The sequence below is a fragment of the Miniopterus schreibersii genome (genome assembly GCF_964146895.1).
Source record: "Miniopterus schreibersii genome assembly, chromosome: 4".
NCBI lineage: Eukaryota > Metazoa > Chordata > Mammalia > Chiroptera > Miniopteridae > Miniopterus > Miniopterus schreibersii.
In genome coordinates, this window is record NC_138105.1 from 9980070 (window position 1) to 9996095 (window position 16026).

The 16026-nt window shown below is 54.6% G+C and overlaps 1 protein-coding gene across 9 annotated transcripts in view; it reads left to right on the forward strand.

The window, feature by feature from the left end:
• FLT4 (fms related receptor tyrosine kinase 4) overlaps positions 1–15485 on the forward strand; it is a 42892-nt gene extending 27407 nt beyond the window's left edge. For 3 of the 9 annotated variants that reach the window (XM_081136991.1, XM_081136993.1, XM_081136997.1), the window contains exons 23-31: positions 353–475; positions 1600–1711; positions 2833–2932; positions 3225–3330; positions 3858–4006; positions 4924–5044; positions 7885–7970; positions 12583–12699; positions 13264–15485. In XM_081136991.1, the coding sequence (XP_080993117.1) occupies positions 353–475; positions 1600–1711; positions 2833–2932; positions 3225–3330; positions 3858–4006; positions 4924–5044; positions 7885–7970; positions 12583–12699; positions 13264–13432 (1083 nt within the window). In that variant the 3' untranslated portion in view covers positions 13433–15485. Of the gene's footprint in view, positions 1–352; positions 476–1599; positions 1712–2832; positions 2933–3224; positions 3331–3857; positions 4007–4923; positions 5045–7884; positions 7971–12582 lie in introns of all 9 variants that reach the window. The other 6 variants (XM_081136995.1, XM_081136998.1, XM_081136994.1 and 3 more) reach the window with 5 other exon arrangements.
• Positions 15486–16026: the final 541 nt, after the last annotated feature.

Sequence of the window (16026 nt, forward strand, 5' to 3'; positions counted from 1 at the left end):
GGGGAGAAGGGCACAGACCCACCAGCATGCCATGATGTGAGCAGCCCTAGCTCACCCCACAGTGACCCCGAGGTCGAGGCAGGTGTCTCCCCGACTTGGCAGAGAAGACAGCCCACAGTGTGGATATAACTTCCCAAGATGTCCAGCTCATCTGTGGCAGAGCTGGATGTGGAATCAGCTTGGCCTGCCTCAGCCTCCTCGGCTGTCCCCACAACTTCATGGGACAGCACTCTCCATGGGGAGTCCTGGGGGTGCACAAAGACCTGTGGTGGGAGGAGCAGGGCCCACGTGGTCATGGCCATAGCCCCAGGGGCCTTCACTGACTGCCCCTCGCACCTCCTCTTGCCCCTAGTGCATCCACAGAGACCTGGCTGCTCGGAATATCTTGCTATCAGAAAGCGATGTGGTGAAGATCTGTGACTTCGGCCTGGCCCGGGACATTTATAAGGATCCTGACTACGTGCGCAAAGGCAGCGTGAGTGAAGGCCGTGGGCCTCCTTTCCAGGAGAGGTGTGGGAGGCTCACTGCTGTCCACATGGAAGGTCTGAAGCCTGTGGGGACCCACATGACCCACCTAGGCATATGGGGACAGGAGCTGAGGTCTGGGGACCATGTTGCTCCAATAGGAGCTTGTATCTGGCCCGCACCTTGGTCCATTAGTTGGACACTGACTCCTGTCCCTGCCCTGTGGGGGCTGCACATGCAGAGGGACACCCTGCATGGTGTCCACCCTGGAGATGGACTGGCCAGGTGCAGGGCAGGCACATGGCTGTTAGCTGCCGTGTGTTTGTTGGTGGCATTCAGAGGTGGTCAGGCAGGCACCTGAATGAGTACCCACAGCTGATTAAGTGTTTTCCCCAGAGAAGGAAGAGGGCTGGAGGGAGGCAAGGGCCAGGATGGGTCCAGTCTGTGATAGGCCACTATGCAGAAGGCTTTTTTCTTTCACTCTGATTCACAGGTATAGGGGCATAGGGAGGTGAGGGGCAGGTGTGTGGGGCATGTGGAGGTGAGGGGCAGGTGGGTGGGATGTGTGGAAGTGAGGGGCAGGAGTGCATTCCAGAAGCCCCCCTGGGGTTTATGAGAAGATAGGAGTGGGGTGCTGGTGTGGATGTGGAGGCCAGTGAGGAAGGGCCATGGCCCTTAGGGATCCCAGGTAGAGGTCATCAATGGGAGAGAGACAGATGGTGGGAAGTACATTAGGAGCCACAGGAGGAGGGGCCGGAAGTGACACTGGGCTTCCAAGTGTGGGGTCCAAGTGAGTGGATGAGGTGGGGGAAAGAAGGCCTGCAGGGACCCAGTTCCTCCAGAGGCTGGACTGAGGGTCTGGAGCTGGAGGATGGGTGCAAGATCTTCTGGGAGAGTGCAGGGGCCAAGAGGGGCTGCATGGACCCAGGACAGCAGCAGACAGGAAGCCTTCAGGGAGGTGCCAAGTATCTTCTGGGGGGGTTACAGGAGCAGGGCAAATTGTAGGAGCCAGCCAAAAGCTGGCGCATGGCCCCAGAGTCCAGGAGAAACTAGGGGCTGGAGGGTGGCTGCATAGGGTTTGGCCTCTTCCTGTCTTCCCTCCCTTGTGTGACACACTTCCTCTGCCTCCTGCAGGCCCGGCTGCCCCTGAAGTGGATGGCGCCTGAGAGCATCTTTGACAAGGTGTACACCACGCAGAGTGATGTGTGGTCCTTTGGGGTGCTGCTCTGGGAGATCTTCTCCCTGGGTAAGTGCAGGGCAGTGTGCAGGGAGGGGACAGGTGGGCTCACAGGCTCCAGGCACCACCAGCCCCTATGGTGCAGGGAGCTGGGCAACCCTGGAGCATACAGCCAGGTCGTTGTGAGGCAGGTGTTTTGAGAACCCCCCTCCCTATCCCCCTGCATGGGCCATCCTGGCACCTTTGGAGGGTCTTGGGCTCCAGCCTGTGCCAGGACAGAGCCTGTGTTCACTTGGCAGCCCCCTGACTCACCACAGGTCTCAGAGGGAGAGTCATAGTGGGTCCTCCAAAATCTCCCTCCCTGGCTGAGCCCTTCCTCACCTGCTGTGGGGATGCTGCTCTTGCCCAAGAGCTGGGGAAAGGACTGCGGGAGGCTCAGTGCTCACTCTGGGTCTCCACCTACTTATGCAAGCCCCACATGGGAACCTGGGCCCTGCTGGGACCAAGATAAAGCCCCTATGCTAGGGTGGGGGCAAGGCAGTGAGCAAGTGGGAAAGTAAAAGCATTGGATGGTCACTGGGATGGATGCTGTTACTAAAGCAAGAGCAGGGAGTGCCCAGGAAGGATGCTAGGTGTGAGCCAGAGGGTCTGGGAGGGGCTGGATTGGTGAAGGGGTGGGGTGAGGCAAGTGGGCCTAGAAGGACAGTAGCCAGGGCCAGAGGGCAGCCAGGCCCAGGGTCACTAAAGGTTGGAGGTGGGCAGGGCCGGGGTCAATAGATACAGCGAGAGATAGGAGAGGTGGCCTTGCAGCTCCTTTGGGCCATGCAGGCTGGGTGAGTACCTGGAATTCAGTCTAATGGGAGCCGTGCTGGGCTTTGAGCAAGGGTGGAAGCAGTCTGGCTCATACTGCTGTGTGGCTTGCCCTGGGGGGGCAGAGGGAGACCAAAAGGCCCCTAGGATTCTGATGGTCCCAGAACCCTGTTTTCACTAAAGCATTGATGCTTGCTGCAACCCTAGCAACCCTCCTATTTTACCCAAAAAAAGAACTGGCCCTGGGGGAGGGAGTGCCTTGCCCGGGCCCCTGCCAAGGAGCTACTGGACAAGCACCCCAGGGCAGAGGCAATTTGGGAGGCTGGGCTGAGCAGTAGTTGCCTGCCCCTCACCGACCCCCACCCCATTCCTGCTGTCAGGGGCTTCACCGTACCCTGGGGTGCAGATCAACGAGGAATTTTGCCAGCGGCTGAAAGAGGGCACCCGGATGAGGGCCCCAGAGCTAGCCACTCCTGCCATGTGAGTCTTCTGCTGACCAAGCAGGCTTTGGGGGTCAGGAGAGGTGGGTACGGAAGTAGACATGCAGGTAGGGGGCAGGAGTAGGGAGGTAATGCAGGCAGGGGTGGGGATAGAGGCCTGTAGACATACTCTCTCTCCACCCCTCTCCTTCCTGAAAGCAGGAGGGACAGCGGTTGCCTGAGCCCTAGGGATAGGGGACAGGCAGGTGGGTGTGAGGGCCGAGGTGGGGGGACCAGGTCTGCTGGTGCAGGGTGTGGCCCTCACACCCCAGCCCAGCAGCATTTCCCTCCAGACGACGCATCATGCTAAGCTGCTGGTCTGGAGACCCCAAAGAGAGGCCTGCATTCTCAGAGCTGGTGGAGATACTGGGGGACCTGCTCCAGGGTGGGGGCTGGCAGGTGAGCGCCCCTCTTGGCTGTGTCCTGCTGCAGCAACTTGGGCTGTCATGTGGTATGGTGAGAGCCCTGTTGGCCCTGGAGGAGTCCCTTGCTCCAGGCAGAAGAGTGATGTGTTCCTCCTCCCTGCTTCCCCCTCCTTCCCACACCTGCTGCCACTCTGCCCCTGCACCAGCCCTTGCCTTGTGGTCGCTCCCCTTGGGGTGCTCAGGACTGGCTTAGGGTCACATGGTGCTCTGGGACCTGGAGCAGTGAGCAGGGTGGCCTGCTGCCCAGGCCACCGCACTTGGCATCCAGTTTGGCCTCAAGAGGAGGGTGGGAAGCACTGGTGCTGGTTCCTGAGGCTGCAGAGCAGGGGCGCCCTGGGGATCCTCCTGCTGGGCCTGCTCCTCTGGCTCACTTAATGCTCAGCCCTCAGAGGGAAACACTTCTCAGGTCTGGGACTCCAGCAGCCCTGAGTGCTGCTGGGCTGGGGCTGAGGGAGCACGGTGGCCTCTGACCCTAGCCACCTCTCCCATTCCTGCCACCAGGAGGAGGAGGACTGCATGGCACCCTGCAGCTTGAGCTTGGAGGAGGGCAGCTTCTTGCAGGCGTCCACCACAGCCCTGCATGTCCCCGAGGCTGACGCCACCAAGGAGGGCAGCTGGCCAAGCCTGCACCGGCACAGCCTGGCTGCCAGGTCAGCCCCTCCCAGGTCCAGGGGTTCCCCCTAGTGAGGAGAAAGCAGATTAGGCATGGTGTATTTTATCATCAGTCATCAAGGATAAAGCCAACGACAAGGACTTGAGAGACCGCTGTAATTTCAAAGCAGTTTCAGATGGCAGTGCTGGTATTGGCAATGCCCTCCTGGTCGGGTGAGGGGGGGCCTGCAGGGCCACCTGGCCTTGCAACTTTGCTCCTTGCTGTTCTCTCTGCCCTCCGTCTTCCCTGCACTCCCAGCCCCCCTGACTCTCCAATTTAGAGGGAATGCCCATCTGGGGTACAGTAGCCAGGCTGGCTTTGCATCTTAAGAAGAGAAAAGGGAGGGGTGATGAGCCCCAAGGGCTCCTTGAGAGCAGGGTAGGCCACCCACTAACCAGAATCTCGGTTTGAGAACGTAGCCTGGGGTCCCAGAGTTCCAGTTGGAGGGCTCTCTTAGTGACACCGCATTCCCACTGGCCTTGCTGAGGGGGAGGCTCTGAGACTCCTGCCCCTCTGCCCCAGTGCAGATCCCAGCCAGGCCCCAGGACAGGAAACAGCCAGCTGATTCTCACCAGGCTCCTTCCATCAACCCCTCAACACGCACACACCCGTGCTCACTGGCAGGCCAGGCGGTGGCCTGCAGGACTGCCTGCCTGGCACGGGGCTGGTGAAGGCCTCCCCAGACTCCACACCCGCTGGGTGCCGCCACTCCCCTTCTGCACTCTCCCCAGCAGTGCCCTCCGGAGGTTTAATCCTCTTGCAGAAGTGTGAGGGTACCCAGGGGGGCGGCCAGGGCAGCACACAACCCCAGACCTGGGTCCCTCCCAGCAGGAGACAGGGTGGGAGAGGGGGCCCGAGCTTTCAGGAGGGATGCTGGGGTGCATTTCTTCAGCACTTTCTGTTTTCTCCCTACAGATATTACAATTGTGTGTCCTTTCCTGGGAGCCTGGCCAGAGGGGCTCAGAACCAGGGTCCCTCCAGGATGAAAACGTTCGAAGAATTTCCCATGACCCCAACGACCTACAAGGCATCGGTGGTAAGTGGGAGGGCTGTGCACCCCAGCTCAGGGCCTCCAGGCTTTCTCTGTAGGAGGCGGGCTGCAGGAACCAGCTCAGGCAAGGGAGCCCGCTGTCCCTGGGTGCGTTCAGGCTGCGCCTCACCATGCTGGGGGCTGGGGGTTCCTGCAGTACCCCAGTCTCTCAGCTGCTTTGCCGGTGCCCTCCTCATGCATACAGCCACGGCCCTCGCTCCAGCAGCTATAGGTCCCGGCTCTTCTCAGCCCTCTGGCTCTGGAATCCTAGAGAAGAGGGACTGAGGAGGCCTCCCCAAGGCTGGCCCCACCCTGTCCAGACAAGTGGGACTGTGAGAGCCAGAGGACAAGCCCAGGATACCTGGTTTTATAGCTTGGCTAGCATGCTACAGTTCAGGCCCAATCTGCTAAAAAGAGGTGTGGCCTCCCTGCACCTGTCTCCCTCCAGCTTGCACCCCAACAGTGCAGTGTCTGTTCCTAAACTTCCGTGGCTGCCTCTGCCTGTGACAAATCACTGGGCTGCTTACTTCTCACTGCCTCCGCAGCAGGGCAAGTGCCCGGCAGCCCATCCCACTGCCAGTCAGCAGACTCCCAAAGCCACAGGGGCCTGTGCCCAAGCTGAGTGGGGGCCACCCTCAAGGAGGGGACACAGCTTAGAAGCACCTTTTCCTGACTGTGGATGCAGAGAGCGAGCTCTCTCACTTCGACCTGCCCCACCTCCAGCCACCCCCACAACTTATAGAAGAGAGAGGAAGGGGAGCTAATGGGCTGCTCAGAAAAGAGGCTGAGGTCTCAGGAGTCCTCAGGACTTGGTTGGACTCTGACACAGGGAATGCGTGACTGTGCACCTGCCCAGAGTCAGTGACCTCAAAACCATCCTGAAGGTGAATGTATAAGAAACCAGTAAATCACTTCTCAGGACCGCTCCAAACCTTACTAAAGTAGTTCGTTATTTCCACCTTTCTCACATACCCCGTGGCTAGGAAGCCCACCCTTTTGGCTTCTGTTACTCAAAATACAGACATGTGATTGATTCTACCTGCTTAGTTTTGCAAGTCCAGTGAAGTTTGCTCAAACTACATTTTTAAATCATAGCATGTTTTTCTCCCTTTTTCTGGCACCAATCCAATCAGATAATCTTAGTTTTGTGTGTGTGTGTGTGTGTGTGTGTTATTTTCAATACTCTTAGAATATTGGCCTGTGTTACCACACTGGTGGTAAAATTTCTGAAATCACACCTGCTAATAGAACATCTCTTTACATCAGTGGGACTCTTTGAAGATTTGTGGCATGTAATTTTTTTCTTATTTTTCAGAGCAGTGAAAGTCTTATTCGAAGATCTCATAGATAAAACTAGTAATTCTTCCCATATAACCGCAAGCATGTATTTTTCCACCATTAGCCATGGCCTGGCCCCCAAGTCCCCATGGCCAAATCTTCGCTGCTCAGCCTTGCTTGTCTTCTAGGTGAAAGACCGTCTCTTTATCTCAGCTCAGCTCGAGACCATGAGCTCAGGGCTCCTCCTCAGTGAAGGTGGTGCAGCCTGTCTGATGGGAAGCTCGTGGTTGTTCAGGGAATTGCTGGGGCGCCATTCCCATTTCCCATCGGGTTCAGCCCTGGCACGGGTGCTCCAGAAAGTGCCCTCCTTGGTGGAAGCGGTGGGCGTTGCAGGGGAGAAGCTAGTGTGTGGGTAGTAAGTGCTAAAACCCAAGGAAGAAAAGAAGCTGCACGTAGAACAGTGCTTCCCAAACCCACCGTAGGTTCCCAGCCTGGAGTAAGGCCGCCTTGGACAGGACAGGCAGCTTCCTACCATCTACCCGTTTGTTATATTTCCTTATTTATATAAGTACTTAAGTTCTTTAAGTCAAATTGACAGAGCTTTTTATTCAGTTCTGAATCTGGCATCCTAGACGGTTCCTGCCCGACCAACCAGAAATCAAACATGCACCAGAACTGAAACCACCTTTCTGACAACCCTATACCCCCAAACAGGAATAGAAATGCTAATTAAAGCAACCACAGGGGCTCACCTCCCCACCTCCCTCTGAAACACTGAATGAAACAGGTTTAGGTGGTCACTCCAGGCGGCCATTCTGATGGTCGGCACCGAGCAGGTTCTCCTGCGGAGCAGATTCTCCATCCAGTGGAGACGACAGCGAGCAGGCCCTGGGCGAGCTGCTGCTTGCTGCCCACTGCTTCAGCAAGTGTCCAACCAGGCTGAAAGGGACAGCTTTTAGGAGAGTCCATCTGAGTTGCCATACTTGTCACTGCGAGTTCACTGCTTGGATTGCTCTATTTAAGAATGACACGTGGTTGTCACAAGGTAGCTTTATTTACTTACAGCAAGGAGACAGGGGATCCATATCCAAAGCCCTGTCTCCCTGAAGGGAAGCTTAGTCATAGCTTCTGTACACTATTTGGTCAGTGACACGCTGACTTCTTTTTTTCAGCTGGCTTCATTTATCTGTAGAGTTCCTGTCAAGCTCATCCTGTTTACTGCTGCAAAATACTGTGCTACATTTTAAAATTCAGCAAGAATATCATTTAATAAGAACTGTCCAGACCTCGAGACCCTTGTCCTATCTGGCACCCTGAATACATTCATAGCTGCTTTATAGGTCCCCCACCATGGGGCATCCTAGCTTTGCTGCCTCGGCCTCTCCCTCTGTGGTGGGGCGTATGACCACCTGCATGCTTCAGTGAGGGAACAGACACCTGTTTCGTGCTCACGAGATGGGTGTTAGGTTGGTGCAGTGCAGGTCCATGTGGCCCCATCCTGCCTGGGGCAGGTGCCTGCAGCCTGGCCTTGGTGGGTCTCATAGCCTTGGCTTGTTCTATCCACACAGGATAACCAGACAGACAGCGGGATGGTGCTGGCCTCCGAGGAGTTTGAGCAGCTGGAGAGCAGGCACAGACAAGAAGGCGGGCTCAGGTAGGGCTTCCTGAGTCTCCTCCCCTGCAAGGGGTCCAGGGAGGTAGGCTGGGCCTGTGTGTGCCTGTCACTCTCTTACCTGATACCTTTCATGGCTCCCTATTGCCTTTTTGTGTGTTCAAGGCAATCCACTCTGGGACTCTAGGCCTTTGGCCACCAGCTTTCCCAAAGGAGCACCCTTCCCTACCACTATCCTGACACAGCACACCTGGTTCTGGTCCCCACATCTCCCTTCCATCTGACAGATGCTCAGAAACCACCTCTTTGTGAAACTGAGTATGATCCACCATGTCCGGTGCTCACAACCCAGCCAGGGAAGGCCACCACCATTCCCCAAGCCTCCAAGACTTAGGCCAGTGGTCTGTGGAGCCAGACAGATCATGTAACCTGGAGCTGGCTGGTTTCCTGTTTTGATAAGAATACAGCTACAGAGAAATCCTCACTGGTGTGCCTGTACAGAAGGTGACCTGGATAGAAAGTGACCACCATTTTCCCAAGAAGATAGCCCCTCCCAAAAATTGTGAATATTTAAACTTTTAAGGATGTAGATAAAATAGTTAAATGTCTACTGATTCACTTTATTAGTTGACTTCAACATAGTTGTTTAAATGGCAAGACCTACAGTATTACACAAAACAGGGCTCTTCTCTGCTTTCTTAGATCACTCGCTTCCACCTTTGACATCTGCATCTCTGCTAAGAGCCCCTTTTGTGTCGTCTGACACAGTTACCTAAAGCCAGCCTTGGCTTTTGCCTATGCTTTTTTCTAATCAATTTATATGTTGTCACTGAATATCTTACCATAAACCACAAGTATTTATTTGTGTCACATTAGCATAGTTGATGTTTTTTTTCACCTTTCTGGTAGGTGTATTTATGACCTCTACAACTAAACCAATGTCAACCAATGGTCATTGATACCAATTCAGTGTCAACAGGTATCCCCAATTTGGGGTGCAGTGAAAGAGGAGAACTTATTCAGTGCAAAAAGCTCAATTATGATTACAGCACAGATGTGGAACAGCACGTCTGTGAGACAACTCAATAGTGTTGCAGCTCAGTTATGACCTAGCACGGCTGTGAGGAGGCCCTGGGCGCAAGGCCCCCTTCTGGCTAGACAGCTGCTCCACTCACCTCAGCTCCACCGTCTGCTCTGCTCTGCTCCGGACTAGTGAGCCCTCTGTGGTGTTTCAGCTCCAGCAGGGGAACCAGCAGTCTGTAGTCTTCTGTGGAAATGAAAAGTGCACTCTCCCTGGTCGGAGGGAAGCTGACTTATAGAGAGAGAAATCCCTGCCGCAATCCCTGATTGGTCAGTCTTCATGCAAATGAGGATTTTAAATCCTCACAGCTTGATCTGTCCAAAAAACACTGTCTTGATTGGTTGGAATGGAGCCTCTCTGGTTGGTTGGTGAAGATGCTTATGAGGATATAGCTGTGCAGTTCTGATTAGACAAGGAAAGTCTCAGTCCTGTTGGCTGAAGGGTTGGCTCAGCCAGTGGGAATGCAGTGCAGGCAGGCAGTGCAATGCAGGCCTCTCCCTGCGGTGCAGCTTGTGTGAGAGGCCCCTATCTAACAACAGCTGCTAGGCTCTGTTTATAAATTTGAGCCCAGTTAGCCACCAGGAGCCCTTCTCAACAGGTACATTCAATCTTGGGATCAACACCAACTATTGGTTATTTTCCCAGCAGCCTATAAAGGGAGAGTTTGCAGGACTGTAAACATTGCCATTTGTAGGGTCATATGCCCAGGAATAATTATGCATCTGAATGGGGCATGTTGGCCTCTGTTTTTGTTTTTATCGATTCTATCTGGTGACCTCTATTAGTAACCTGGTTTGGGGACATTAATGCCAATTGCATTAACAGAAATAGTTTCTGGCTAATGTTTCTTTACCAAACAGTATTTTATCTCTAAAAAAAAAAGAAAGAAAAGTAATTCCATAAGAAGGTAAGCGAAGGGATGATAGCTACTTAAATTCAAATCTTCACACGTAGAATAACGCCACTCAGAGCCTGTGACATAACCAGGAGAGAGACTCTGGTTGTAAGGAGGGAACTCAGCCCTAGAACCAGCAGAGCCATGCCTGAGCCACAGCGGAAGGAGAGGTAGACAGGGACTGCCCCAGGAGAGGGAGTTGTGACCAGGTCCTTGGGACAGTGGTCCCAGACTGAGCTGAGACCTGGTAGGAAGAGCAGGGCTCCTGGGAAAGTCTGAGGCACCGGGGCCGCCGTTGCGGGAAGACGCTGCTTCTGAAGAGCAGTGAGCAGGAAGGGGGCGTGCATCTCAGATGCTTGGTGGTAAGGGAAGAAGTCACAGACGATGAGAGTCCTGCGGAAGCAAGATCATATTAAGAATCCAGAAAACAGACACACATTGAAGGGAGCCATTCATCACAGAAACTCCTTTCATGGTTGCAGCAACATGCTGTGTACAGGTTCCCACTGGAAATATATCATGATGATCCACCAAGTGCTGCAGCAGGTCACTCGTCAGGTGCATTCATTTGGCACATGGAATGTTCCCCACACAGGTGCAAGCAGAGAATGTGCCTCAGAGGGGTCTGAGGCGGGAAGGAGTGCATTTATCTCCCAGTCCCTTCCTGTTTTCTGTTAACCACTGGTCAGCACTCACCCCATGGGGAGTTAACTCGTCCTCATTTCCAGCTTACTCATCCAGCCCTTTCAGTGGACACCTGGGATGCCAGATCCCACGCCGTGCAGTGTGGTATATCATCCAGCCCTGGGCTTGTGGGAGGTCAGCATAGCAGCAGCCAAGAGGGGGCCCCGCACTCCCAGCTAAGTGGCTGGCTGGTCCCTGGTGGCAATACGATGCGATGCGGGACATGAAAGGAGCTGTTGGAAAGAAGGACACAGTTGAAGGAATTCAAGGTGACACCAAAGATGTGGGTGTGATACAGTACTCCTGAATGAAGAAATCTAGAAAGCCACCCACACCCCTAGCCCCTTTCATTGGGTCACTAGCTATTCTGGTCTAGGAAATCCCAGCATGAATCATCAGTAGCAGAAAAAAGAAAAAGCACTATTCATACAGAGATATTATATGAACAAAAAAGAAAAGTAGGAAAACTGTGATAAACACTCCAAAATGATTTAAACATGTAATTACACAATCAGCTGCACTAGGAATCAGAAATTTAAAAATGTAGAATAGCCCGGCCGGGCGTGGCTCAGCCGTTAAGTGTCGACCTAGGATCCAGGCGATCAGGGTTCGATTCCTGGTCAGGGCACATGCCCGGGTTGCGGGCTGCAGCAGATCAATGACTCTCTCATCATTCATGTTTCTATCTCTCTCTCTCCCTCTCCTTTCCTCTCTCTGAAATCAATAAAGATCTATTTTAAAATAATAATAATAATAAAATAAATAAAAATAAAAATGTAGAATAGATGTGGACAGTGTGGAGATATCAGTTGGAAGCTAAGTTCAGGAAAGAAGTTGAAATATGAATACCAGGGTACCTAAGAGACAATAGATGGGGTCAGACTTGCAGTGGAGGACCCAGAAGATGGACATGAAAACAGTCAAGAAAATAAAGTGGAAATATTTAATAGAGGTAAAAAAGAAAAAAAAAGTGATAGAAATTGAATAGAAAAAGATCCAATATGTGTAAAATTGGAGTCTCTGGGGAAGAAAATGCTGAGAATGGAACAGAATTACTATTTTAAACTTGTAATTCGAGATAACCCTCCTAAGTAAAAGACCTGACTCTACTTCTGGGAAAGCTGGCCCAGACAGTAAACTCTGAGGCATATCTTAGGTGAACTATTAGACTTTAGAGATAAACATTCTGGGAATCCGGGTAAAAAGGCCAACTCGGGAAGAAAAAAGAGATTGACATCAAGCTTTGCAATAGTACCTTCGAAACACCAACCAAACAAAAGCAACAGAACAACATTGTCAAGGAACTCAAAGAAAGCCAGAGCTAAGGCGGGAGGACCATGGGGTCACGGGAGGCAGGAGAGGCTGGGATGTGCGGGGCCTGCTAGGCCAGGGAGAGAAGCGTGGGCTTCATTCTGAGGGTGACGGGAAGAAGCTATTGGAGGGTCTGTTGGGAGAAGATCTTCTAACTTCAAGGATCTCTGAGGAGTTGACTAGAGGGAGGGACAAGTGAGGGAAAAGGGTGTGCTTGGGAGGGCGGAGCAGACGCGCAAGGATGGCCGCTGGCTCCAGAGTAGGGGTGGGACGTGGAGACGGGGGCAGGGATGTATTTGAAGTTAGAACAGACAGGACTCCTGGATGGCTTGGATATGAGGGGTGAGAGGAAGGGGGGGAGCAAGGATGCCGGCCAGGTGTGTGAGCCACGGAATCAATGCTGGTGCCATTTACGGAGGTGGCAAGACAGGGCGGGAAGCAGGTTTGGGGGATTGAAGCTGGGCATCCTCCGTCGTCCCACACCCAGGCTCGGGATGGAGAAAACTCCAGTGTTTGCCGACAGTCACATGGGTCTGGTTTGCTATTTAAGTGGAGCCTGGGTGTATTTCCACTGGCTTTGCACTCACTTAAGCTCAGGTATGTCTTCGGTGATTCCAATCAGACCTGCCCGGTCCAGTCCCTCCTTCCCTCATTTCCTGCTGACACCGCCTTCCCTGTCTCAGCAGCTGTAAAGGAGCCGGCTGGAATGTGGATGTGACCAGGGCGCACCCTGACCCCCAGGGGCGGTGGCGGAGGCCCGACCGGGGCCCGCAGGGAGGCCAGGTGTTCTACAACAGCGAGTACGGGGAGCTGGTGGGGCCGCGTGGGGAGGGCGACTGCACCCCACTGGCCCGCGCACCCTTCTTCGCAGACAACATCTACTGAGGAGGCTCTGGCAAGGCCCCCACGGCCCTGGGCTCCCACAGTTGGCAGGGCGATGCTTGGCAGGGCAAGCGGAGGGTTGGAGACCCAGGCTGGGAGCTCATCTCCTTTGGTCCAGCCAGGAGGCGTTTCCTCTACCCTGTCTACCCCTTCCTAGCTATGAAGAGCAAAACCCAAGCTCCAGGGCTCCCCAAACTCCATCACCACACCGGCCCAGGACTTCCCCATGGACCCCCAGGACCCTTCTCCCCTTCACATCAGATTCCATTTAGTTTAACATCCCTAGAGCCCAGCCCTGGGCCAGGCACTCCCAGTGGAATGTCCCTTTGATTGCCTCCTCCCATGACGGCTGCCGGTAGCGTGGTCCCCACTTTCTGATGAGGAATTTGAGGGTCTGACATTCACAGATGATGCGGGCGAAGCCAGACTTGAGCTGCAGCCTCCCGGCCCCCTCCTCAAACGCTGTTTCTTCCCCTGGGCAGGCCTTTCTCTCTTGCAGCTCCAGGGCTAAAGGGACAGTCCCTTATTCTCATCTCTAAGCACAATGAGGAGTGGTGGGGGTGGGGCTTTCCTCCCCTGAGCCCAGGCGAACAGCTCACCACCTCAGGGGCAGCTGTCTCTGGGGCGCCCCTTACACCCCCCCTCCACTGAGTGGGAATGAGCCTACGGATTATTTTCTTTAGAACTTCAGACACTGAGCTGCTGTGAAGAATTTACTTTTTAAAACTTCAGTCTGAAGGGAGCCCAGGGAAATTCTTTCTGAATCTAGACGGTTCTTGCCCCTGCTCCCCAGTTGGTGCCATCATAGCAGACGCAGCCACGGCCTCTTCTGGAGGAGTCTCCAGCCCCACCTGCCGGCCCAGAATTGGAAGAAGCAGCTGACGGTCTAGTGCAGCCCCTTTTGAAAAAGTGCTTGGTTCTTCCCTCTGGGGCCTGGATCTGCCGCCCGAGGCACCTCCCAAGCTGTGAAGGTCCTTATGCCCGGTGAACACCAGGGACTCCACGGCAGAAGGCTCCATGCCACCAGGCAATCAGCAGATGTTCTTGTGGCCTCAGGAGCCTCAGGAGGACCCTTTCTCCTGTCCCCTGGTCTCTGCCCGATGTCGGTGTCCTGGAAGTTCAAGCGTCTGTCGTCACAAGGGAGCAGTCAAGGACCCTCTGGAGGCTGGAGCCATTCTGTTCAGACCCCCACCCCAGCTCACACTGCCCAGCCACCCCCACCCTCAGAAGAAGGAAGACCCTCCTCCCAGTTAGCGCCACAGAGATGGACACCTCACCCCCACCACACGAGACGCTTGCAGGCCAGGCGACCGTGCAACGAGCAGGGGCTTGCCTAGACTCCCCCACCCCACCCCAGTGTGTATTGTGTCTTCAGGATACCTACAGTGCACATGTGACCGATCTTCATGGTCCCCGCTGGACCTGCTCCTTTGATGCCACATGACTGTGAGACTTGGGTCTCAGGTTTACCTGGTAGAGAGGTTCAGAGGCTGTTAGAGAAGCCACATGCATGATGCAGGTGCAGAGCCTGACCCCCCAGGCGCCTCCCTGTGCATGCCACCTGTGCCACCTCTCCTGTCACAACCGCACACACGAAAAATGTACTGGGAAGAAAACCTACCAAGCCCTTGTACACCCAGTGCTCCGAAAAGATCTGAAATATTTAACAAAAGATAATAATAAATTTGATGCCAGTCTTTGAGTTACAATGAATGGGTTCTCAGTTAAGTCTCAGCTTTCTTTGGAGATTTGATTTCGGCATTCCTCCTCTGGGTTATCAGCCCCACAAGGCCACTGGACAGGCCACCAAAGGGCGGCAGAGGCAGCTGAGCCTGAACAACTCCCCAAAGCCACCAGCAGAGAGCGCCAGAGAGGCACCAGGATACCAGGAAGCACCCAGCCTGGGTTTGGAGGGCTACAAAAGCGCTCTCCTATCTACTTTATATCCAAAGTGACATGGAACTTTGTGGCCGATGGGCCTGAGGGCGTGGCCCAGGCTGGGTCACTGCTACCGGTTCCCCATGTCTCCCCATGTGAAGCATGTGCCTATGATCACTCAGGATGCCCAGAGAGGTAGAGCACAAGCCTGGGGTCACCTTCCTGTCTGAGTGCGTGCCTGGACTCCAAGGTCAGGGTCTGAGCTGGGACCCCAGTTTCAGGCCCCACCCAGGGAGATGAGCTCCAGCCAGCAAAGTGTGGCAGGGCTGTCAGTGGCCTTGCCAGGTGATGTCTGTGCAACATCCCTTCACAAGGGAGTGTCTGGCACAGTGGTGACTGCAGACTGGGGCGCGACACTGGCCATCTGGATTCAGCCTCAGCATGCTTCCTGGGAAGGGCTGACCCAGCAGCAGCCCCAGGGGCTCAGGAGGGGAAGTCAACAATGACTCCTGGACCAGGCTCCGGGCTGGACCCAGGCACATGGGGGCCAGGCAGGGCTGTCAGCAGTCCTGTGGGCACCTCACCAGGAGAACAAAAAACCCAGCAAAGCTCAGGAGCCAGAGGCCACCCTGCAGGCCACGCCCTGTGCCTGCCCCATCCAGGCCTTTTCCACTCCTCCGGGGTCTAGGGCCTGCTGGGTCCACCCCAACCCATCCCACCCCCCTGTTGGTGTGATGCCTGCTGTTCGAGCCTCATTTTCAACTCTAGTGGGAAGAGGTGGTTGGTGGGTTTGTTGTTTTTACTTCTATAATAAATCTAAATGTGAATACAGAAAAGACCGCCCTCCCATTGGGTTTGGACAATTTAACTCTACTGTATTATTGGCTGAATGTAGCCACTTCTCTGAATGAATGCCTCAGCCTTGGTGTTGGCCATCAAGACACTAGCCTAAGCACCCGCATGCGGTGGAAACCCCACTCTCGTGTGTCTGGTTCCAGTGGGGCTGCGCTCACACTCTGGTCTCCTCTGGCCCTGCTTGGGCTAGATGCTCAGAGATGCAGTCAGTGTCCCCAGTCCTAGCCCACCCTCACTCCCCAGAGCACCAGGGATTCCAGGTGGGAAAGAGAATTCAGCTGGCAGAAGGGGCCATGGGGGCCATGCCCTGGGGCAATGGTGTGTTCCCATCTTGAGGTCCCTCAGCCCTTCCTGCCTACTAGGAATATTCTCCCCTCCCCTCCTCTCCAGCCCAGCTCTTCAGGAGTGCCCACCCACCTCCTATCCCCTCCGTCCCCTCTTCTGCCAGAGAGCCATGAATCAAGTCCTTTAGAAGAAGCCAAAGGCACGCTGGAGTGGTCCTTGATGTTATC